Source organism: Rhinolophus sinicus, linkage group LG03, assembly GCF_036562045.2.
Source record: "Rhinolophus sinicus isolate RSC01 linkage group LG03, ASM3656204v1, whole genome shotgun sequence".
NCBI classification, from domain to species: Eukaryota; Metazoa; Chordata; class Mammalia; order Chiroptera; family Rhinolophidae; genus Rhinolophus; species Rhinolophus sinicus.
In genome coordinates, this window is record NC_133753.1 from 195076112 (window position 1) to 195099585 (window position 23474).

A 23474-nucleotide genomic window follows, 5' to 3' on the forward strand; every position below is an offset into this window, starting at 1 on the left:
ATCTGCAGCATTGTGATTTCCTACATTCTCTTAATTCTTATTACCTCACTGAATTCCAGCAGAAGACAGCACCCCTCCAGCAGAGTGGGGGGAAAGAATCCTTTTTAAAGAACCCCGTGGTGATAAGTTTTCCCATGCATAATGTCTGAGCACCATCTGGCTCAGGATATCAGAAACAAACTGCCAAATCCCAAAGACAGCTATTCTGCACACTTGCTGCAAGACGAGCAAAACCTCCACTTCTTTGCTCAGGGGACAGAATATAGGTGCCTATTTATACTCTTAAGCTAAAAACAGTATCATTCAGGGAGACATCCCCAAATCACCCACTGCCCCAAAATATTTCACTGGGTAATCAATGCCTGGCACAACATGTGCACATACATCTCACCCGTAAGCGGTGCAAAAGTTTGAACCACACAAACAGAAGGCTCGGTAACAGGAAGTTTACCGCCATCTACAGATTTCCCCTCACTGCTCGAGGGAGCGAGCCAAGGATTTCTGCTTGAAAAACACAAATTGGCAAAATTGACATCAGCTGTTGGGTTGCACCGTGTTCCCAGGGATGAAATCCACTTTAATAACCTGTGCAAAACAGTACACACGATTAACTCCCTGTCTAGAAGCAGGAAAGCACGGATGCTTGTTACTTCAGACTCATAGGATGAAGACACAACAGGTCAACACCCCATCTCTTTCTGTCTATGGGACTAAATACATACAGATTTGAGGGCAAAGAAGTGCAATAATATACTTTTTGACATTTTCCTCGTCATTAACCACTTTCCCGAGGCAGGCTCTTTGCAGTGAAATAACGTGCGATCCAAACTAACAGGGCCGCTCAGGGGCCGAGCAGGGGCCGGCGAAGGAGCCGGAGGTTGACCGGCAATGAGACCCGTCCGAGCGGGTGTGGCGGGCAGCGGCGCGGCGTGGAGAGCGCGGCGATGCGGGAAACACACGCCCCGAGGTCCACCTGGCGAACACCCCGGCAACTTTATTTTGGGCAGAACCGTCCAAGGAAACTTTTGTCGCGCCCGCAGCCCCCGCCCGAAGCAGGCCGGCCGCGGGCGGGCAGGAGGGGCAGCGAGCTGCGGGCCGAGGGCAGCCCCCGGCGGGAAGCGGCTCGGCTGGCTGGGTCCCTGTGCTCTCGGGGACCCGCGCCGCGCGGGGCAGGTCCCGCGGGGAGGCCACTCACCAGGCGCAGCGCGAAGAAGACGGCGAGCAGGGCGAGGCAGGCGCCCATGACGATGAGCAGCAGGAAGACGATGAGCGGGTGCTGCTGGCTCATGCAGTAGTACGACTCGTACAGCCAGTCCCGGGACCGCCGCCGCCCGGCGCCGCCGCCCGCCTCCTCGGCGCGGTCCCGCAGGTACCGGCGGCGCCGCATCGCCTCCTGCCACATCGGGGCGGCTCGCGGGGCGCCGGCCGAGCGCGCCCGGCCGGGGCTGCGCGCCCGCGTCCCACCCCGCGCCGCCTCGGCCGCCCGGCTGCCTGCTCGGGAGCTGCGTGCAGGGGCCTCGGCGCGGGCGGAGCTGGACGCCCGGGGCTGGGCGCTGACGCGCGGGCGAGGGCCGAGCGGCGGCCTCGGGGGCAGCTCCCGGCGCCGCCGCTGCCGCCACCGCGCGGGAGGGGGCGGGTGCGACAGGGGGCGCTCGGCCCGCCTCTCCCCACCCCGCGCCTCCCCCCGACGGCCCGGCGGCGAGTTAGAGGAGGCCGGGGCTGGCGGACGGGGAGGTGTGCGGGGGGTGGGGGGCAGCCGCTGCTCCACCCGCGTGTCCCCTCCCTCCACCTTCCCACAATCAGCCACAGAGCGGTCCACCTCTCTCCACCACCTCGGAGCACAGCCTGGGGGTTCGCAGTCTCTGCCCTTCTCAGTGCGCTCGGAGGACAACGGAGGCGCCGGACCTCCTCGCCACTACAGCGCGGCGGGAGAGGCACTCCCACCCCCCGTACCCCCAACTTCTTTGTGGGCTGCGGGATGGAGAAGTGCTCGCACACTCCTCCCCACTGTCTCGGAGCTCCGCAGGGAGCTCCCCCACCCTCAGTACCCCTACTCGGAGGACAGCGAGGACATCCTCCTTCCCTGTCTGCGGGCGCTGAAGACGGGTTCCCCTACCCTACCCCCTTTAGCGATTGGGGTTTCCCACCCTCTTTGTCATTTCAGAGAGGAAGTGGGGTTCCCACGCTCCTCTCCACTATCAGAGAGGGCAGGGGGACTTCCCGGTGCGGGGGGGCGGAGAGGTCCCCTTGGGACCCGTGGGCTCCACTGGGGCCGGTGGAGTCCGCTGAGCAGAGTACAGCCCCAAATGCGCAATGGAGGAGGGCGGGAGGTGGATATGATTGAACTTTATACCCTACCAAGTCCTGGGGGACAGGGGGGCAGCTTCACTTGCGTCCTGCACTTTCAGCTGAAGTCACACTTTGGAGGTGCCCAGTGGGTCAAGGTTTTCAGTACCGGAGGTTTAGGGGGCCCCCTCTGGCTCGTTAAGGTCCCTCGGAGCCCCTTCTGTCTGGAGGGGCTGCTGGCAGCAAGGTCTCACCAGGGGAGCGTGGCTGGGCATCTGGGCATCGGGGTAGGAGGGTGGGCTCTGGGATTTCCCCCTCCACGCCACCACGGGGGGCTGGGCGCGGGAAGCGCCAGAGATGCGACTGGAGCCGCGTGGGGGCAGCGTCCCCTCCCAACAAGCCTGGGAGTGGAGACCGCTGGCCCTTGCCGGATGCGGGGAGGGGGGGGATCTTATGGCTGCTCTCCGAAGGATCCCACCCTTCTGGAGGTTTCCTCCTATGTGAGTGTTGTCTGCACAAAGACCTGCAAATCCCACCTGCTTCTCAAGCCCAACGACTCCGAAGCACAGTGACCCTCTCCTCTCCCACCACCAGCAAACAGCCCAGGGGGTGTTCCTAGGCACGCAGTTGTCTCTTTGAGCAGACAACCAGTTCTCAGGACTCAGTTCTGGCACCACCTAGCACCTAGGAAACCTTCCAGAGAACTGTCCTGCTGCCAGCCTGGGCTGTGCTGTGCCCCTCCCAGATAGGGATGTGAGCTGGCTAGCTGAGTGCCAATGACCAGGACCCAGGCCACGCAGGGAGATGGGACCACGAACCTTCCAGGGGGTTATTCTTAGCAGCAGATAATGTCTGTTCTGCCCAGGGAGTATGACCAGAGAAAGGCACAGCTTTGCCACCGGGGGCTGGAGATTATGGCTGTGGTGGAGGGGCAGAGGGGGAGAGGGCGAGGAGGGCCTGGGCCAAGGGCATGTCTGAACACGGATCCTTGGCCCAGCATCCTGCCCCACCAGGCTCCACCTGGCCCCAGGCCTTCTGTCCTGCCCCAGACCTGAAGAGGAGGGGAAACTGGGGGAGACAGTGGATGGGAGGAGATCCCCCCAATGTCTCCTGTTGCTCTCACAGCCGTATCTTCCAGCCCTAGCAAGAGAATGAAACTGTCTTTGGGCCAGTGGTCTGCAGCCCCAACCTCTCCTTGCCGGCCCTTCTGCTCATACCACTCGGACTGTAGACTGTAACCAGGTAATTCCATTCTCAGCCTTTCGTGCTGGTTCAGATCTAACCATTGGGCTTGCTTCTTTCTTTTGGACCAGGGGATTCTAGGGTTTGGGTGGTTCTGAGAGTAAGCTGCAAAGGCAGCACAGATGAATCACTAACAAACATCCGGACTCTGACCTCTCCTAAGGAGACACGGTGAAGTGGGAAGTTCGCCACAGTTTCCGCTGTGTGGCTTCTCTTGATTTCTCCAGCTCTGCCCAAGGTCTTTCTGAGTTTTGTAAACCAAATTAATTTTAGACTGTAATAAAGAATTTTTAAAAGGCACTTATTTGAGCAAAAAGAGCTTCAGTCTGGGGAGACAGATTCAAGTAGCAACCTAAATTATGTTGCCGGAAGGCAAACGGGAAGCTGGCTTTTATAGCAAAAGTTCCCACCCAGGTTTCCAATTAGGCCCACTTTATGTAAATGAGATATCCAAATTTGTAGGCTTCTGATTTGTCCGGCTCTTATTAATTATAAAATTGGGACCCTTGGTTGACCAGAGGGAATCCATCTCAGCAGATAAATTCCTTCTCAGAGTTCATGTCACATGAATCTTCCTTCTCAGGGTCCACAATTTGGGCAGAGCTGCACATTTCCAGCCTTTTCCTGTTGGAACAACATACACATTATTCATTTTCTCTCCAATCCTTGCTGCTGCTTCACCCCTTGAACTGATAAATGTCTGTCTTCACCCACTCTAGAAGGAAGAAAAAGTAAATAATTTGTAACTTACGTTTCTGGGGGAAAAAAGAACTGAAAGACTTGTGAGGGAAAAGAAAAGGTTTAATAAATTATTTTCTCTTTAGTTCCAGTGGGGAGATTGGGTAGTTTCAACAACCACATGTATATGCTCCAAATGGTAAACAGGGTTGTTGTGAAACTTTAAGGAGACTTTGGTAGATGCAAGGGCGAACTTTAATTGAAGAGACTCACACAGAGGGAATTTTGTACTTGACCCTCATGACATTTTTTTATTATTCATTTTTTCATGAATTTAACAAATATTTATTTTGTGCCTACCATGTGCTGACATTCGGGGGGGTGGGGAAGGACCTGACCTGAGACCCTTGTAGGAATGGCCAATGTAGTACCTTGAGAAGGAGGGCTCCTAAAAACAAAACAAACAAAATTCAACATTCATCCCAACTCTCCTGTACAGTTTTAACTTCATCATCATGGACACAGGTGGTAGAAGGATATATCAGGCTTCCCTGAGGTTTTGTTGGGTTTTCGTTTTTTGTTTTAGTTTCAGTGCTTTATTTTTACAGGGCCCTCTGTCATTGCATTAATACAAAATGAAATGTGAACCAACATAATCATTATAGTTATGCTATCGGTGTTTTAGAATTAAAATGCCTTTTACAAAGTTCACAACAGTTTCTATTTGAAAGAAAAAAAAGGAAAATATAATAACTCGCAAGCAACACGAAGTAGAATGAAAAACGCCCTTTGGCACAAAGCCAGGAGCATGAAATACGGCCTCATGCAACCAAAGGGGCCCCAAGGGGTCCTCCAGTTCATTTCCATGCCTTTAGGGTTATCAGGGCCACTAAACCATGAGTAAGGCATGGAAAGCAAAGGGTTCTCCCATAAATTTATTCCATATCAACTTATTTGTGATAAAATGCACAAAGAAACCAACTGTGGAAGCTTTACCTGGACCTGAGGGAGTTAAAAAAAAAAAAAAAAAAGGAATAAGCATTAGGAAGGAGACTTCATTTTTCCTGCAACGCTAGAGGGCAGCCCTTCATCCTTGGAACCCAGCAGGCAGCGCTGGCCAGGCGTTATGGGTGTTTGACTTGTGCTGTTGCACAGGGCTCCACACTTGCTTTAAGGTTCTGCTGTCACCATCTTAAAATTCTTGGAAATTTTCTGAACAAGGAATCACACATTTTCCTTTTGCCTCGGGCCCTGCAGATCAGAGAGCCGGGCCTGCTAGCTGGTGACAGTAAACAGCATTCCCATCTGGCCTGCGTGCACAGCCTGCAGGGGCAGGCTTGAGGACAAGCAGGCAGGCTTCTCCACCCAGGAGCTGCAGGCCACCTCTCCCCTCCTAATCTGGTCATCTTTCACACACACTGTGACACACCTGAACAGTGATAAATCTGGTAAGTAATCATGCTGCAGGACAGGTTATTGAATCCGCGGCTTTGACTTGAAAAAAGAACCCATGTTCTGGTTCCTAGTCCAAATCCAGTTAGATTAGCTCAGTCAGTAAGGGCACTGTTGGACTCCTCCCTGTGTCACAGTGCTCTGATTGATTGAATAAAGGCGGACGGGGACACGGTGCCAAGGACAGCTCGGACATGGCCAGCCCGGAGCATATCGTAAGGGCTGAGCACAGAGCATTTCCCGGTGTATTCATTTCTCTCTCTGGCGAACACATCACTGAAGTTTATGTTATAAAGTAGGAACAGTATGTCAACAGATTCATTATCACCATGAAATACGTCTTGTGTACCCAGATAACATTTACATTTTTATTGAACCTGAGGGTGGATTCAGAAACCACACAACCATAGCCAGCTTATGGCTCCTAGAAGTCGCATTAACTCTTTGAGCTCACTAAGGAACTCTTTTGCAGTTTAGTTTTTAGCATATCAGGGAAAAAGTGGATGGATGTGACATTAATATACTTCATTTCTTTCCCATCCGGTACAGGATGATCGCGACATGTCTTTGAAAAGATCCCACTTGCTTGGCTGATTTCATCAATGATTTCTCAAGTGACACAGTTGGAATAAATATTTCACAGAATCATCTTTAAGATCTGATTTCAGGTGACTTGTTGGGAGTTAGGGTCTTGAATATGCAAGAAAGTCATACAACTGTTTTATAACAGACCCTGCACAAAATCTCACGGCCATTCCAAAATTTGTCACTAGTACTTTTTTCAAAATCCACGGAGACGCTGGAATTCCTTCCCTGCACCGGGAGGAGTGAGAAGAGGTTAATGACTAATCAGTCTCCAGTACGTCTCCGGCCTTGTGAGAAATATCGATTGCCTGGCTCTTGCCCAGAGAATGGGACCTGAAAAGCAATGACTCATGTGTGCTCATATCTGTTGCCCAGGGAGGTACAGGAAGAGGGGGCTTATTTAGCAAGCTTAGGTGGATAATTCAGATACCTTGATTTTGACTTTTATATCCTTTTAAGTGTCCCTCGAAATAGTCAATGGGAAACTAAATTAACTACACTGTAAAATTGATACATACTGTGCTTGGAGGAACAAGAAGTAGTGTCTATGAAAAGTAATGCTATGACGTAATTCGTGAATATTTTTGCCCAATTCTGAATTCATTCAATTCAGATAACTTAGCTTAAGATTTTAAGTCACTCTACGACTGATTCATGATTTTATATTTGCATTTGAAAATAAATCAAACTCACTGCTTGTGTCATTCCACACTACTGTAATAATTACCAATATTCTTATAATAATGTTCTTAAAGTTCTGGGTTTTTGCCTCGTGTCTCATACCCACTGTATATCCTCAAAGAAGTCATAAACATATCTGAGCTTTAGTTTATTTATCTGTAAAGTAAGAGCAGTGGACCAATTATTTTAAGGCTCTCTCTAACATGTTTATATTATCCTGGGCGGGGTAAAGGGGTGGATTTTTAATCAACTTTTTTAGATCAACGGGGAGGAAATTACTTACATTCAATAAAAATTAGTGAACTTTACCCAAAAGAAAGTTTGTGAAATTGTATGTACGTGTTTGATCACAAGTGCTATTTCCTTAGGTATAAAAGGAGGAAGGAGACTATTTCAGTGGACACATACAAGCTTATTTTTGTATTAAGGTGGTCTGTCTTCCATCACTAAAAGGTAAACTCATTTTATTTTGCTCCTGAAATTTGCAAAACAACATAGTAAGTGTTTAATAAATGTGTGCTAGATGAATAAACGGCTGAGTGAAGATAGAAGGTAATTTCATTCTTTTTTTAAAAAAGAGTACAATTGATAAATAATGCTAATATATTAGTTTAACCAGAACTTGATCTGATAGAAACGTTACCCAGGTCGTGAGTAGGTTTATATATATATTTGCTATTGGCACTCTATTTGTAGTTTTAAATTCTCACAATGTTTTCAAATCCTAAAAAGGCAAGCATCCAGACTTACTTTGTAGTCCATTATCATGAAAGCATAATAATTTCTAACAATATGGATTTCTAAACACGGTTTTTCTGTTTCAATAGAATGTTTGAATACATAGATAAATAGTGACTACATTTTAATATAAAAACTAGTTGAATAAAGAAAATACTGTCACAGTAAAATTTCACACAATAAATATTTCAAATGAGGAGACAACTGAGTCTGCTGAAGGAGACAGAACCTGCTTTCTCTTGCATAGCAGCCCCCTGAACTCAGCCCCACTTCAGTGCCAGGTGGTACCTGGGAAAATGGTGGGGAGAGGTTGCTGAGTTCACAGGGCCAATAGTCTTAGATTAAATAACCTCCAAATGGCCAGATATGCTTAACGTGCCAACTCTATCTAGACAGGCTGTGTTTACATTGTTACCAGGAAATGTTGAAGACATTTTCACGCTCGGCAGGCTGAAGGAATAAAAAGGCAATCTTAACCTGGACACTCATTATTATATTACACACTAATAACTAATACATGAAAAAAATATCTGCTGGGGTAGAGTTGTACTTCACTACTCGAGAGCCAACAAATGGAGGGCTCATCTCAAAAAAATAAATAAAGAAATTTTAAATATTAAACTGAAAATGAATGGATGTCAAACATGGAGGTTGCTCAATGTTTATTCAAATTGTTTTAGAGCAAGTTTCATTAGAGCACAAAGTATTATAGCTACTTTTCTTAAGACAAAGTCTACAAAAAGGTATCCAGGTGTGGGGACAGAGCCAGGAGTGCAGTTTCCAGGCTCTCGGCCTCACGTGCTGGCTCAGGTAGTAAATGGCCATCAACTGTGATTGGATGGCCATCAGCTGTGGCTAGTTGGCCGTCAGCTGTAACCAGTGAGCCATTGGTCACTAATATAACTGCTGTGGCTACGCTAGCAAAAAATGGGGGCTAGCAAGAAGATGGTGGCTGAGCTAGCAAGAGCGGGTTGCAGTTAGCATGAAGGATTGCAGTTAGCAAGTGAGGTGGGGTGACAGAGCGAAGTGGACGGCAGGTTATGGATAGTGTGGCTCCTGCTTCCTGTGTCTCCAACCCAGCTGCCAGCGGGAATATAGTGGTATGACTCCCCTACCTATGGCTCTGTGGGTGTTCCTTTTTGGCCTCACCATGTCCTGCATTCTTATGTGGGGAGCAGGACTAGAGACCCCGCGTGACACCCTGCATGACACCAGTTATAGCAATACATTTGCTTTTCTTATATGGAGACAAAATATATAATTATATTTAGTTATTTTAAATTTATGAATACTAAATATAATTATGCCTGCTCTGGACAAAACTTTACAAATCTAAATTATAGGTCCGTTTTGCTAATTTTCTATATTGAGACTATAGAGCAATATCCACTAGCCTTCTTTACCCTCTTTCAGTGGTATTTTGTAGGAAATTTTAAGAGATAAAGGAGTTGTGAGGTGTGACATTAGGAATCACAAGTATGAGCCCAGAACAAAATGAGATTTATTCCAATGATTGACACATTACCTATCAGAGCACTTCTTTCATTTGGATGCTTCCAGAATGGTTTTCCTTCCTGTGAATAAAGTATTCTTGACCCAAACAATATTCATCGTTTTCCTTCTTTGGATTTATTCTGTGTTTCAGTGAATTACAGCTAATCACAAGTGCAAAATAGAATTTGTAAAATAATTGTTGTACTTAAGGAGGTGGACTCCTTTCAGAGCCCAGAGTTTAAGAATGGGCCCTGGGTACTAAAAAGCCAATTAATGCAGGGATTTGCATGATGATATGCTGTCGTGTGGGGCGGCCTGCGGGGTCCCTGGTCCCGCTCCCCACATAAGAACGCAGGACATGGTAAGGCCCAAAAGGAACACCCACGGAGCCATAGGTTGGGGAGTCATACCACTATATTCTCGCTGGCATCTGGGTTGGAGACACAGGAAGCAGGAGCCACACTATCTGCAACCTGCCATCCACTTCTCTGCAATCCAAAACCCATAGTCTGCTGTGCTAACAGCAGTCTGCTCCTGCTCGCTCAGCCACTATCTTCTTGCTAGCCCCCCATCTACTGCTAGCGTAGCCACAGCAGTTATATTAGTGGCCAATGGCTCACTGGTTACAGCTGACGGCCAACTAGCCACAGCTGATGGCCATCCAATCACAGTTGATGGCCATTCACTACCTGAGCCAGCACCTTTCCACGTGAGGCCGAGAGCCTGGAAACTGCACTCCTGGCTCTGTCCCCACACACATGCTGAACTACCCATGTGGGAGAAATTCTTATCAAATACATTGATACAACCAAAAGCAGGAATGGGTACTAGTCCCACTCAACATGTTAACCTAGTGATTGTTAGATGAATAAACTCTAGGGATGTTTAACATTTTTTATTAGACATTTGTAGGATGATTACTTGTGCTTGTGTATCTGTTTCTGGTCATTGGTCCAGATTCATAACTAAATTCTCTTACAAGCACACTTCGTAATATAAGACCTTTAAGGAAGGGATCACATCTGCTTAAGCTGTTCAAGACAAAGATTCACAGTCATGATCTTGTTTTATTTATTATTATTATCTTTTACTCTAATACATATGCAGTCCCGTAATCCTGAGTTGCCCTGTTTCTTTAACCAGCTGGAAGCTTTTCTGTTACATAACGGTTTGATGATTGATTGAAAACCTACCCACTTCCTAAGGAGGAGTACTGAATTAGTGCAGTCTTTGATTGCTCTATTTTAAATAATGCTTAATTAAAAAGTTAATTCAAACTATTTTGAAGATAGGTGGGATATATGTTTTATATATATGTGTGTGTGTGTATGTGTGTGTGTGTATATATATATGTATATATATGTATGACAGTGGGAGACAGAAACTAAAGATAATTAGAATATAGCTACTTTTAAATGATTGATGGGCACATGGGAAATCAGAGCTTGATTACTGGGAGTGTATATTTAGTCTTTGAAGCTAAATTTTCAAAACCATGTTGGGACATTAAGACCATAGTGTGGATGGTACCTATCGCAGAACATGGGAGTCAAAACCATTGCAGTTCATGGTTTGTTGTGTGAAACCTTCTTGGCAGAGCTTAACCTGGAAAAGTGCATGGCTGTTTCACTGGGGCAAAGCACAGTCATGCATTTGATGCTGTGGCACTCAAATGTGAGAGAATATTGCTTCTTTGTTTTCCTATCAGCGCTTTGAGTTTTTTCACCAGTCCCATTCCTGTGAGGCTGGGAGGAGAAAAGGCAGGTGGAGTGCAATGCAGTCACCTATCTGAAGGCTTTTAGTACAAGGCTTAGGTAAAACAATTTCTTAACAACCATTACCATATAATTGGCTCTATCTAATGGTTTTTTTTAAAAAAAGATTTTACTTTAACATTATATTTCAATCTGTTTTTATCATCTGATTAGTATATTTTGTACATGAATTTGCAAAATGATATAGGTTCTTTAATACTATCTTGAATTATATTTTAAAACAGTAGCCTAAAAGTTCTGATTTCTACAAAGGAAGAAAGGCTCTATTGGAACAACCCTCTGCAGATAATAATGAACGAATCTGCGTATATAAGGGCACACACACACACACACACACACACACACACTCCATCCAGGGGAAGCATGAAGTATGACTGACTTCTCATGAGAAACAATGGAGGTCAGAAGATAATAGGATGATGTCTTTAAAGTGGAGGAAAACACACACACACACACACACACACACACACACACACATTAACTGAAAATTCTATGTAAATCAAAACATGAATTTGAAATAAAGACTTTTAGGGTAAAGTCTGAAAAAATTAACTGCTAGCAGACCTGCACTATTAAAAATGATAATGGAAGTTTTCCAAGCTGAAAAAAATTATCATCAGATAGAAATGCTGATCTTAATTTATCTAAAAGAAAACTAAATGTTTAAAGCAAAGTTACTACATTAAAATGTGGAGTTTATAGCACATACTTTATAAAATGTATAACAATAGCAAAAATAGGTGAGCAAATTAAATTATGACAGTAGCAAAAAGGTTGGTAGGTTATATTATACCCTGTAAGTTTTTATATTTTATGTGAAGTAATACTCATTAGGTTTAAATAGACAGTGATAAATCAACATTGCATATTTTAATTCCTAGACTAACCACAAAAAAATTGCAAGGTATAGCTAAAAAGCCAATAGATATATTGAATTAGAATTTTTATGGCCATAGACTAATTCTAACAGCAAAAGAAGACAGGCAGAGAGAAACATAGGAATAAAAACCAGATGAGACAAAAAAGAAAATAAATTGTAATGTGGTAGAACTACGCCCAAATATATCAATAGTTGCCTTCAATATAAACAGACTAAACACTCTAATTATAAGGCAGGATTGGAAGATCAGATTTTAAAAAAAGCAAGATCCAACTATGTGCTGAAGGAAAAAAATCACTTTAAATATATACAGTCACAGATAAAGAAATGCATAAGAATGGACAAAATACATACCATGCAAAAGTAAGAAAAAGAAAGCTGGTCTAATTACGTTAATAATAAAGTAGAATTTAAGATTAGGAGCATTACCAGAGAATAATGAAGGGCATTTTTTAAATATTAAAAGATTAGTTTCATTCATCAGAAACATATAACAAATAATATCTTAATTAATTTAAAATGGATCAGACTCCTAAATGTAAAAGTTAAAACTAAAGAGCTGCTAGAAGAAATTATGGGAGGATACCTTTAGGGTTTTGATGTAGGCAACAATTTTAGGCAACATAAAAGTAAAACATTGATAAATTGGATGTTATTTTTTTTAATTCTATTCCATAAGTAACTACAAAAAAAATAATAATAAAGCAAACCACAGAATGGGAGAAAATATTCAGGATATGTACATTTGCAAAAGGTCTTGGATCTAAAATGTATAAAGAATCCCTATATCTCAGTAAAAAGAAAACAACCTAATGAAAAATGAGCAAAATACTTGAACAGACACTTCACAAAGAAGATATACGAATGACCAATAAGCACATGAAAAGATGTTCAATATCATTAGTCATGAGGTGAACTACCATTACATCCATAATAAGATAACACCACTCCAGTGCGTACAATCAAAGAGAATAACGCCACATGTTGGTGTGGCCGTGGAGCAATTGAAACTCTCATCCATGTAAAATGTTACTTTGGAGCTTATACCAACCCTATAATCCAGTGATCCCACGCTTAGCTACTTAGCAATGAGAATGGAAATACCCCCAAAAAAGTCTTGAGCGAGAATGCTTATAATAGCGTTTCCCATAACTAGCAAAAACTGAAAAGGACAACGACAGCATGAATGACTCCCAAGAACCATGAGCAAAAGAAGCCAGGCACAAAAAACAGTACACCCGGCATGATTCCTCGTATTGAAGTTCAAGAACAGGTAAAGTCATGATGCCACAAATCTAAACAATGGTGGCCCAAGAGGGATAGGAATCAACTGGGAAGGGTTCTAAGAGGACTTTTGAGGTGATAGAAACATTCTCTTCATGGGTGTATACATTGACCAAACCTCATTGCATTACATGCTTAAGATCTGCCTGTGAAAGAAAAAGTATAAAAGTGTTTTATAGGTTGGAATATTTAGATAGAAATAAATTCAAATAAAATTATGTCAAAACAAAAAAATAAGTATAATTAATAGATTACTTGAAGGATTGCTAAATGTTGCAGTGACATATATTTCATGTAAAAAATTACATTTAGAAGATGTACTTATTTTGAAATTTCTTAGTATGTTTTTTTCCTAATGTTTTATAAATATTTGTACTTTAAAAATGGTACAGTATGACATTTTCATGTCAGGTTGTAACCTCTGGTCTGAAATCGCTATAATATGGGTAGGATAATAGTAGTAAAACCACTCCACTTAATATACGATGTGTGAAAGTAAAAATAAAAAGTATTTTTTCCTGTACTTACAGACACCAAAATAAATGGGGAAAATGTAATTGATATGAAGCTAAACATCAGTGGTGATCAAAAATGAAACAGTAACAATTTTCAGTAACAAAGCTACTATCATATTAAATATTTATCCAACAAATCACATGCGAAAGTAAATATTTAATTTAGTTGAGCTAGGTAATGGCCGAAAGTACGAGGCTATTCGAATAATGAAATTGTAGGAAGTGCAGGGGTCAAGTCATTTGACCCCAAGTCCTGGGGATTCGTTCACTCACTTTCTGATCTAGTCTTTCTTTTCCACTGCTTAGACCAGTAAGGTCCCTGTTCAGAATCCTGAATATAGGGGCCCTCTTCTTTCCCGATGTTTGCTCCTGGAGAGCAAACCTACTTCAGTTAGAAAATTGAGTGGGAGAACACCCTTCTCACAAAAACGTCAGGCAGCCACTGACTCTGAGCAGTAGGCCTTTCTGTCCTGGGAGCGTGCAGGGGCCCAGGATGCCCTCTGATTCTTCAGCAGAATGTAAACATGTGATAAACTGGAATGGTTTTGTCCACGACTGTCCAGTCATGGCTTTTCCCTGGAAAAGTAACCACTCGCAGGACAGACTTTTTCCAGTTATTCCTAAAGAATGAAGTACAGGATTGCCATGGCTCATCTAGATGGTTCTTTGAAGGTCATTTTCCTTAGAGAGCTTTCCAGAAAGGCATGTGTGAACCTAGGGGTTTAATTACTCTGTAGGTTTGTGTACTCGTCCCATACCTGTGCCGCAGTGCCTTTTGTGTGTATGTGCAGGTCATAATGTCAACCTAAGTCATACTTGAAATATATCCCTGACTTTTGTCTTCAAAGAATAGGATTGGTTAATGGGATAGAAGTTTGAAATTTTGAAGGACCAAGCAATTGATCTTAGAGGAGCTATACTGTAAGTTTTTTTAACAGCATGTTCTAGGTCACCTGAGTATACCTGTGTGGCCCATTGCAATTATTCAGTTCACTTGGAGTGATTTGGAGAACTACAAGGTCAGCATATACTCCACAACCACTAAAATGATCATAATTCATTTTCCTGGAGTGGAGTGTCTGGTTTTATAACCTGACTTAGAAAAAAAAAAAAAAAAAACACAGGGAACTGAGATAGTGTCCAAGTAAGGCAATAAAAATCACTACATAATGGAAAATGAACAGTCTCTCTTTACATGTGAACAATCATTAATTGTGCAATTACTTAGATTTGTCCTCTCTATTTGAAACTCAATGACACTTTTTCCTCATCCTTTTCATGACAAAGATAATGCATATTTAGGAAAGTTGTATGGAATGACTGTCGTATGAAGTTATGAAGATAAGAAAATGGAATGTGTCAACACTAAATTGCCTTATTAGCATTTTGCTCTGAATGACAGCACTGCCACTCATCAGATATCATTCAAATTGGGGGACATGATTAGCTTTCCCTGCCATGGTGAAATTGGCACTGCAGTGGGTGAGCCCAGCCATCACTTAATTATTTGTTGACTAATATCAGCCCTGGTATTGTAGAAAAGAAAATGGTTCATTAAATCCTCATTGAATGTTGCCAACGAGGAGAGAGGGAGACAGGAAGTTGGTGAAGGCAGATGCGGAATTCAGCTCCCCCTGGTCATACCAGCTCACGAGAAATGATTGCCAATGAACACTTGCCAGCTAGATTGTCTGCAAGGCGGTTACTAGTGCCCCTTCCCAACAGGGCTAACCTGTGATCCCTTGTCTGAAAAATGACTGGGCCAATACTTTTTTGTCTTAAGTGTTTGTGACCATTATTTCCTGAGAAGAATGTACATAGAACCACTGATAATTAGGGAAAGAAGGAGATTCTGCAAGAATGCAGGGTGATCACAGTAGCTAGAAGATAGCAGAAGATGGGGAGATGTTGAGGGAAAAAGTCAGGGAATGAGCAGAAGTGTGGCCGAGAGAGTGCAAAGGGGAAATGAAATCTAAAGCCTTCCTTCCTCCTTTCCTTGTTTCTCTGTCGCCAAGTGCTTGTCATTTGCCTAACCCCTAGGCCCGTTTCCTAGATATGGTGGACAGCCCTCCAGGGACATCTGGAGGAGAAGTCACGTGGCAGCCTGTCTTAGGGTTATTCTTAACATAATACTATTATCGGTAACACCATTCTTACATGTTGTCCGTGATTTTGCTCTTTCAGAAAAGCAGTGCTATGAAGAAAGAACAGAAAATAGAAAGGAAGGGAAGGAGGGAGTGGAGATACCTTGAGGAAACTGGGCACGGCCGAAAGAGAAGGTGACAAAATTAAAAGTGAGGGTGATGTAGAGACTATGTGTTCCTATGAAGAAGAGATGGCCCAAGCAGGAGAGACACAAGTGAACGGCTCAAGTGAAGAAGAGCCCTTGTGTGATCGATCTCCGTGTGGAGCAATGTGGAAGCTGTGGTGGGCTAGTGGGAGGTGGCACAGGTTGGGTCCTGTGGCCTTGGAGAGGAAGGATGGAGTAGAGGCAGATCATGGGCTCTGGAGTGAGGCAAACGTAGGCTCAGTACCAGCTGCATGACCACTTGTGCAGACTTGGGCAACGTCTTCACCTCTCTGGACCTCAGTTGTAAAAGGATGAGCTGGACCACACCATCTCCTGGGTTGTGATGATTAAATAGTTCATGTGGACATGAAGGCTGTTTGCTTATCTGACCTTCTCTCCTGCCCCTTTCTATCAGAGGAACATAGAAAACGAATGAGGCCTGCACGCCACGTGACGCTACCATTCTGATGCACCCACCATGACCGCTGCAGTGTGACGAGGACCCAGGCCAATCCTCCCTGGTCTTGCTTGGTCATTTAGAACCTTTCCATGAGTATTTAAAACCAACTGCCACATGGGACCCTGTCTCCAAAGTTGATAGAATGTAGATCTCAAAGCCAGCAAGATGGAAAGGCATCATCTTGGAAATGAAAGAGGGAGAATGCCAGTGATAAGAATCAGGGTCTTTTAGTCTGGAATCCAAAGATGGCTTTCAGTACATTACATTTGTAAAATATGTTTATTCCTTTCTAATTTTAAATGATCTCAGCCGTATAAGGCAGCCAAAATCCTTTTAACACATAAAAGTTATTTTAAAAGTATACTGTCATTTCCCGCTGAAAGGAAATGGTAAAATGCTACAATAATAAAATGAGAAGGAAAAGTATTCAAGCTATGCCTACAAGGCAAGGGATGTGTACATCTTGTGTATTTCCTGAGGTAGACACCGAAATGGGTGTGCTTGCCCGCGTATATAAGCGGCATAAATTAATGCAGTCCTGGCATTAAAAGGAACTCATTCTGGACAAAAACAAATGAGGAACTAGATTTAGAAAATCTCTGCAAGCAGGTATGGAAAATATTTAATTAATCCATCCTTCCATTTCTCTCACCTCCTGAGGGGGCTTTCATAGGCATCGGTGTCTCAGGAGGTTGAGAGCTCTGGGGGCCCTGGGAATGGTGAGCTGCATTGGGAGCAGGTATGAGAAACCTAAAGGACCAAGGCACTCTGTTCTGCTTGACGAAGACCTCACTGGCCTTTCCCTAGATAATATGTACAGATGCCAAAACATACGTGCTGAAAGTCAGCCCAGTTTTGGTTTTTGTGCAAGTAGCATTTTGATCTTTTTTCACTTTTTTTTATTATTTAGAATTATACTAGTTTTGTACAATGAAGTTCTGTTATATTATTTCTAAAATAAGGAATTGCATACTCCTTGAAAATCTGAACATTTCACCAGCTATAGTTTTAATATTAGGCTATTCATGTTTTCTTCTGTGTGAGTTGGTGTTATTCATTGATGTTTTCCACAAAGAGAGAGGGTAACTTTCTCAGCAAGGGGTACTCTTGGCACAAGGGACTCCTCCAATATAATTTCAAGAAGAAACCATTGCCCCTCCAAGGTGAAGGGATCCAGGGTAATCCATCTGCTGGGAGTGTGTGGCTGGTTTCCTGGATGGATGGAGCCACAGGCAGAACTCACCACGAGTCCCTAGTTCTCCTGGTGGGACATCAGCAGTATTAGTACTATAGAGAAATCAGCCGTGGTGAAGTTATCAGAGACTTTGCCAATGAGACATAGTCTGCCTGTCAATCAGTGCACTCCAGTCTGGGAACTGACTTAGACCTGGGAACCATCATCTGGGACACCTTCCCATGGCGACTGTCTCAGCCCAGAGACAATCTACAAGGGAGCCTGATGCTACAGGTAATGTGGGGGGAGGTGCAAGTCCAAGCAGAGAGAGCGAGAAGAAAGAGAAGTGAGCCAAGGAAAGCAACGAAGCAATGAGGTACAGGAATGGTCACTGGAAGGGACGCCACTGAACTGGCTGTGAGGAAGACTTAGCACTTGGGTTGTCCACAGAAGGAGAAAGCGGTGTGTGGGGGTGGGTGGGGGGGGAGGGTGAGGGATTTATCCAAGGAGTGTCTTCTCATTTCCCTTTTCTCACTGTTCAGGATTCACCTCATGGATAGTTAACCGCCCCACATCCAGGCTGTATTATCTAGTCCCTCAGGGACCGCCCAGCAAGCCAGATCCAAGCCTTGCGAAGTGGCATTTCATCTAAGCCTGAAAGTGGAAGAGCGACTTAGCATGGATTCAGGGAGCTCTGCAAAATTGGTGGTGGAGGCAGGCAGCCCTTTCAGAAGGAAGCAGACAGTCAAGGGATTATGAAGAGGTACACAGTTTGGGCTCCGCACGCCTATCTAGGCAAGAAGGGAAACACAGGGTCCATAATGGAAAAGAATGGTACATTTGACTGCATAGAACTTATTTCTACAAGAAAAAAAAAATGACACACCAACTGAAAAGAAAAGAGACAAAATGTTAATATGCTAGGATGTATAACCAAGATATAAATTTCTCATCTAAAGATCCCTTTCGAGTCAACAATAAAAGACAAATTATCCAATAAAAGATATGCAAAGAATAAAGGAGGAAGGACATTACAAGAAGCTAAAGATTTAATAACTACATGTAACATTCCAATTATTATACAAATAAATGCAAATTAGAGCAGTAATAGAGTAGTGTTTTTCAGCAATTACATAGGCACATATTTCAAACAGACAAAATATAATTTTAAAGAGGATGAGAGAGCACTTTTGGCAGGAGACCATGAATTGGAATGAATTTTTGAAAGGACAATTTTATAATATCCATCAAAATTTAAAATTTAAGTACACTATTTCTAAAACTATTTCCTACAGATATATAAGTATGCAAATATTATGTATAAAGATTTTTGTAATATTAAAAAAGAATAGGAAGAATGTTTCAAAGACCAGAATAATACTAAATAAATATAAGAAAAGTAAGGAGTAGGGTGACTTGGGAATACTTTTTGATTCTGATTTAATAACACATTACAAAGCCATGGTGAAATGAAAACTAGGGCATGGGACTGGTACAAGCTTAAAATGGTTAGAAGATATTTTAATGTCTCAGCGTGCACAAGATAGTTTCATGGACAAATGGAAGTAGGACGAAGTTGCCTTATGCTATTTCCAGACATTTTCAATTAAGTTGGTTAATTTAAAATGTAAACAGTGGAAAAAATGAGATGAAGTTTGTACACTCAACATCAGTAGAGGATGCCTAGGAATCTAAGCACACTTCGCTTTGCAGAACGAATGTTGGACCTTGGGACAGAGGTGTCCAAGGGGAAATAGGACTTGAACTCTGCACTACAATATCTTTCTACAGTGTTTGAGATTTCTACTATCAGCTGATAGTACTTTTCTTTTTTTTTTAAATTCAAGTTTATTGGGGTGACGATTGTTAGTTATTATATAGATTTCAGGTGTACAATTCTGTAATACGTTACCTATATCTCACATTGTGTGTTCACTACCCAGAGTCAGTTCTCTTTCCATCACCATATATTAGAGCATGTTTACCCTCTTCTAGAGCCCCCCGCCCCCCTTCACTTTTCTTTAATAAAAGAAAAAAATACCTAAATCAAAAAATTCATGAACAGTTTACCCTTCGTGGGATTTCAAAGTGTAAAACCGAATGAAAGGAATCACAAAAGAAAATATCACTGACTCTAAATTTAAATGTAGGTACCATTAAATCATAAAACAAATTAAAAGGTAAACGAAAACCTAAGGAAATATATTCAATATTTATGATTAGTGCTTTGACTATGTTGCTCCCAAATTCATATGTTGAATCCTAACCCCCAATGTGACAGTATTTGAAAGTGGGGCTTTGGGTCGGTGATAAGGGAGTAGTCCCCATGAATTGGATTAGTGCCCTTAAAAAAGAAGCTCCAAAGTGATTGATCCCTGGCCCCGTCTACAGCAAAAAGACAGCCACCTAGGAGCCAGAAATTGGGTCCTCATCAGACACTGAGTCTGTGGGCATCTTGATCTTGGAGCTTCCAGCCTCTAGAACTATGAGAAATAGATTTCTGTTGTATATAAACCACCAGTCTATGATATTTTGTTATAGCAGCCCGAATGGATTCAGACAATAAGCAAACTATAAATAGACTTAGATAGATAGATGATAGATGATAGCTAGATAGAGAGATGATAGAGAGATAGAGAGATAGAGAGATAGAGAGATAGACACACATCTAGAGGTTACTCAGTATCTATAAGGATAACATGAGATTGAGTGCTCAGAAGATACGCCTAGTGATCATAGTTTCAATAAAAATATAGCACTGGGGAAATTTTTCTATAACTTTAAGTGATTAATCATAACATTTATTAGTCATTATTATTTCAAAATTTTAGAGTAAAATATACACAAGCAAATATATTATCACTAGTAAACTGTGGGTAGAATTATAGATGACTTTTTATTGCCTTATTCTTCCATTTCTTTAGTTTCCATATTTTCTAAAAAAGACTATGTATTTCTTTTATAGTATATTTTTTTTAAATTCCAGAAATAACTAAATAAAGCATTCTGAAGTAGAGTCAAGGACTAAAATCAATAAAATAATATTTGCATTATTTCTACAAAGATGGCCATTTCATTTAAACACATCAGAGTGTTTTCAAATGTTCATTGTGAATTAATGAGAAATAGGTCATTCTTTGACATGGCTCAAAAAACTCCTGATTACCACTTTCAGAATCAAGATCTAGTTCAGTAATTAATTAAGCATAGCTTAGAGATTCTGTTGGGGAAATCTCTAGGTCTGAAAGATAAAGAATTTTATTGCTTGACACTTCAATCTGAATGTAACCTACACCCAGCTGTCTAGCAGAAATTAAACTCATTCTCTGTCAGTGAGGAGGAAATGAACCAGTCAGGAGGAATAATGCACTTTTAGTTCTCGAAAACTTTTTAAAAATAAAATTCAAGGAGGCCCTCTGTGATCTGAAACACATCCAAAGGAATCTTGGGACCCTTCCCTGGGGTAGACAACTCCACTTGATACAGGATAAAAGGACCCAGTAGGATGCAAATAACTTCTTTGGGAGCTCCCCTGGAAGCAGGGGCTGCACCTTTGAAATTTTATTCAATAGTATAAGATTATGATCTTGCTGCCTGTCCAGTTTCCCCCTGTTGTCTATCCTCATTGCATATGCAGGAAGAAATATTTTACCTGAGATCACTGACAATTTCTCCCCAAGTGAGCTCTGGCTGCAGTAAGAGCATATTGAACATATTTGCACTGCATCACCAACCTGAATCATGATAAATCTATTATTCATTTGGGGATCAGGATAACTACTCAAATTGCTTCACTCCATTCATTTCTTGTTAATCCAAGAATCAAATGTGTTGAGCATTCAATATACTCTGAGTTAGTTAGTAGAAGGAATCATAAGATTACTCTTTCTTATCTTTTAGTTCAAAGAGACTATATGGAGATTTAAAAGATATGTTTTCTTATGATGTCAACTCCATGAGTTTTCCAGCTTGGACACAGACAGGAAGCAATATGGATGGACATGTAAATATTTCTACATGAGCTGATATAGTAAACTTAATATTGGAGTGTATCTTTTTATGATGCCTTTATTAATAAGCACTATCATGATTTTGATGCTACATTGTCCCTCTCATTTAAGAATTGGTTGCAAACAAAAACAAAAGCAAAAAGAGAAATGAAGAAGGCTTTCTTCCCTCTTACAGTTAAAGCACAACCACGTTTGCTGTACCTTGAAAGCCCCAGGATGGGAAAAGGCGCAGCCTTGGGGGAAGTGTCAGGAGCCCGGAAGCACTGCCTCCTTCCCCTTCCTGGGGTCATGGTCACTGCGGGCTTGAGATGGCTTCTCTCTCTGCATCTGAGAGGGCATCGTGCTATCTGCAGCGCATTTGGCTTTCTCTGATTCACTTATACCTGGCTCACACTTAGCCCTGAACTTCCATCCTATCACAGTTCAGGCTCTGAGTCTCTTGATGAGAAAATCAGGAAGCCTCAGGTTGGATGGAGACCATCCAGCCAGGTGGTGCTGGTAGGGAAGCCCTATGATGTGAAGAACGGCCGATTCTGGGGTGCATGTGTTGGGGGGTGAGTTCTTTAAGAAGGCGAATAGGAACAGAGAGGGTGTATCTCTGGAATAGGAACCATTTCCTAGTCTGTGACAATTGCAAAGTCAATGCTGGCCACAACGTAAAATTAGGGTAGAGAAAGTGCATGTAAATTAAATTCCAAATGACATTTGTCCAGAACATTAGGCCAATATCCTGTCTAGTCTTATCAATCGTGTGTGTATTAGGCACATTTTAAAGCCAAGTTTCCTAGAACCAAAGTCTGACATGGGGATTCTTGGGAGAGTGTGAGGGAGCTTCCAGGTGAGGTGTTGAGGGAAAGCAGGATAAGACAAGGAAAGAAAGCAGGAAAGGAAGTGATCCAGATTCGAGAATAAATTCAACGGGGCCAATGAGTTACACCAGTTATCCCATATTAGGCAAGAAGGCCAACCTTTGAGGGAGGGGAAGGAGGACTCGTGACCTCAGGGCATTATTCCAGAGAAGAGGCCAGTTGTGAACCATTAGCAGCTGGGGAGGGGCACAGACACCATTCAACAAAGCAGCGTCTGCGGCTACAGGACTTTCCATGCACGGCTCGTGCTGCACAAAATGAAATGCATGGTCGAGTTAGACTATTTCAGTGCCTCATCCTTGCTTTTCTACACTCTTCTTTGGTGATTTGCTTCTGCAGCTCAACCATCAGGGTTAGTTTCTGCCTTGGTCCTCCCACTGATGCCTCTATGGCCACAGATGCAATTCTTTTGGAAGTTAAGGCATCAATCTGCTCATTTAATGAACTAATCCAAGTTCTTACATTCATGAGTGAAGATTAGAGGTACATGGCCAGAGACTGTGATCCAGTTACTATGGCTGAGTAACAAATTGCCCCAATGCTTCGTGGTTTAAAACAACAATGGACATTTATTATTTCTCATGGTCTCTGTGGGTCAGGAGTTGAGACAGCAGACAACAAAATGGCTTCTGTCTGGTCCATGATATTAGGGGCCTCGGCCAATCAAAGCCTGGGGGCTGGAATCATCTGAGAGCTCATTCACTCACTCAAATGTGGAAGTTGACACTGGCTATTGACTGGGGGCCCAGCGGAGGCTGCTGGCCAGACACCAAACATCTCCTCTGCATGTAGGCTGTGTGCCTCACAACATAAGGTCTGCATTCCAAGGACAGAAGTTGAGAGGGTGGGGGGCACAGGTGGAAGCTGTATTATCTTTTGTGACAGCTGCTCAGTGCTACCTTAGCCACATTCTATTGGTTGAGACAGTTACAAAGGGCCATCTGGATCCCAGGGGAAGGAGTATTCAGAGTCCCACTGCCAATGGAGGTGTGTCAATACCATATTTTAAGAAGAGCACATAGGGTGGCACATACATTGGTGCAATCACTTTAGAAAAAACA

The 23474-nt window shown here is 42.9% G+C and overlaps 1 protein-coding gene and 1 long non-coding RNA gene across 5 annotated transcripts in view; one reads left to right on the plus strand and one right to left on the minus strand.

Annotated features, from left to right (window-relative positions):
• ADCY2 (adenylate cyclase 2) overlaps positions 1 to 1483 on the minus strand; it is a 348589-nt gene extending 347106 nt beyond the window's left edge. Inside the window, exon 1 of the mRNA XM_074329098.1 lies at positions 1196 to 1483. Within this exon, the coding sequence (XP_074185199.1) occupies positions 1196 to 1402 (207 nt within the window). The 5' untranslated portion in view covers positions 1403 to 1483. The remainder of the gene's footprint in view (positions 1 to 1195) is intronic.
• On the plus strand, positions 1233 to 17986 carry LOC109453569 (uncharacterized). Of its 4 annotated transcripts, XR_012495193.1 has the most exons (7): positions 1233 to 1369; positions 3425 to 3528; positions 5464 to 5654; positions 6208 to 6326; positions 7293 to 7377; positions 15795 to 15889; positions 16316 to 17986. It is a non-coding gene; the product is annotated as an uncharacterized LOC109453569 (long non-coding RNA). The 4 variants fall into 4 exon arrangements; XR_012495190.1 differs by having other exon boundaries at positions 15795 to 17986; XR_012495192.1 differs by having other exon boundaries at positions 1256 to 1369; positions 3431 to 3528; positions 15795 to 17986.
• Positions 17987 to 23474: the final 5488 nt, after the last annotated feature.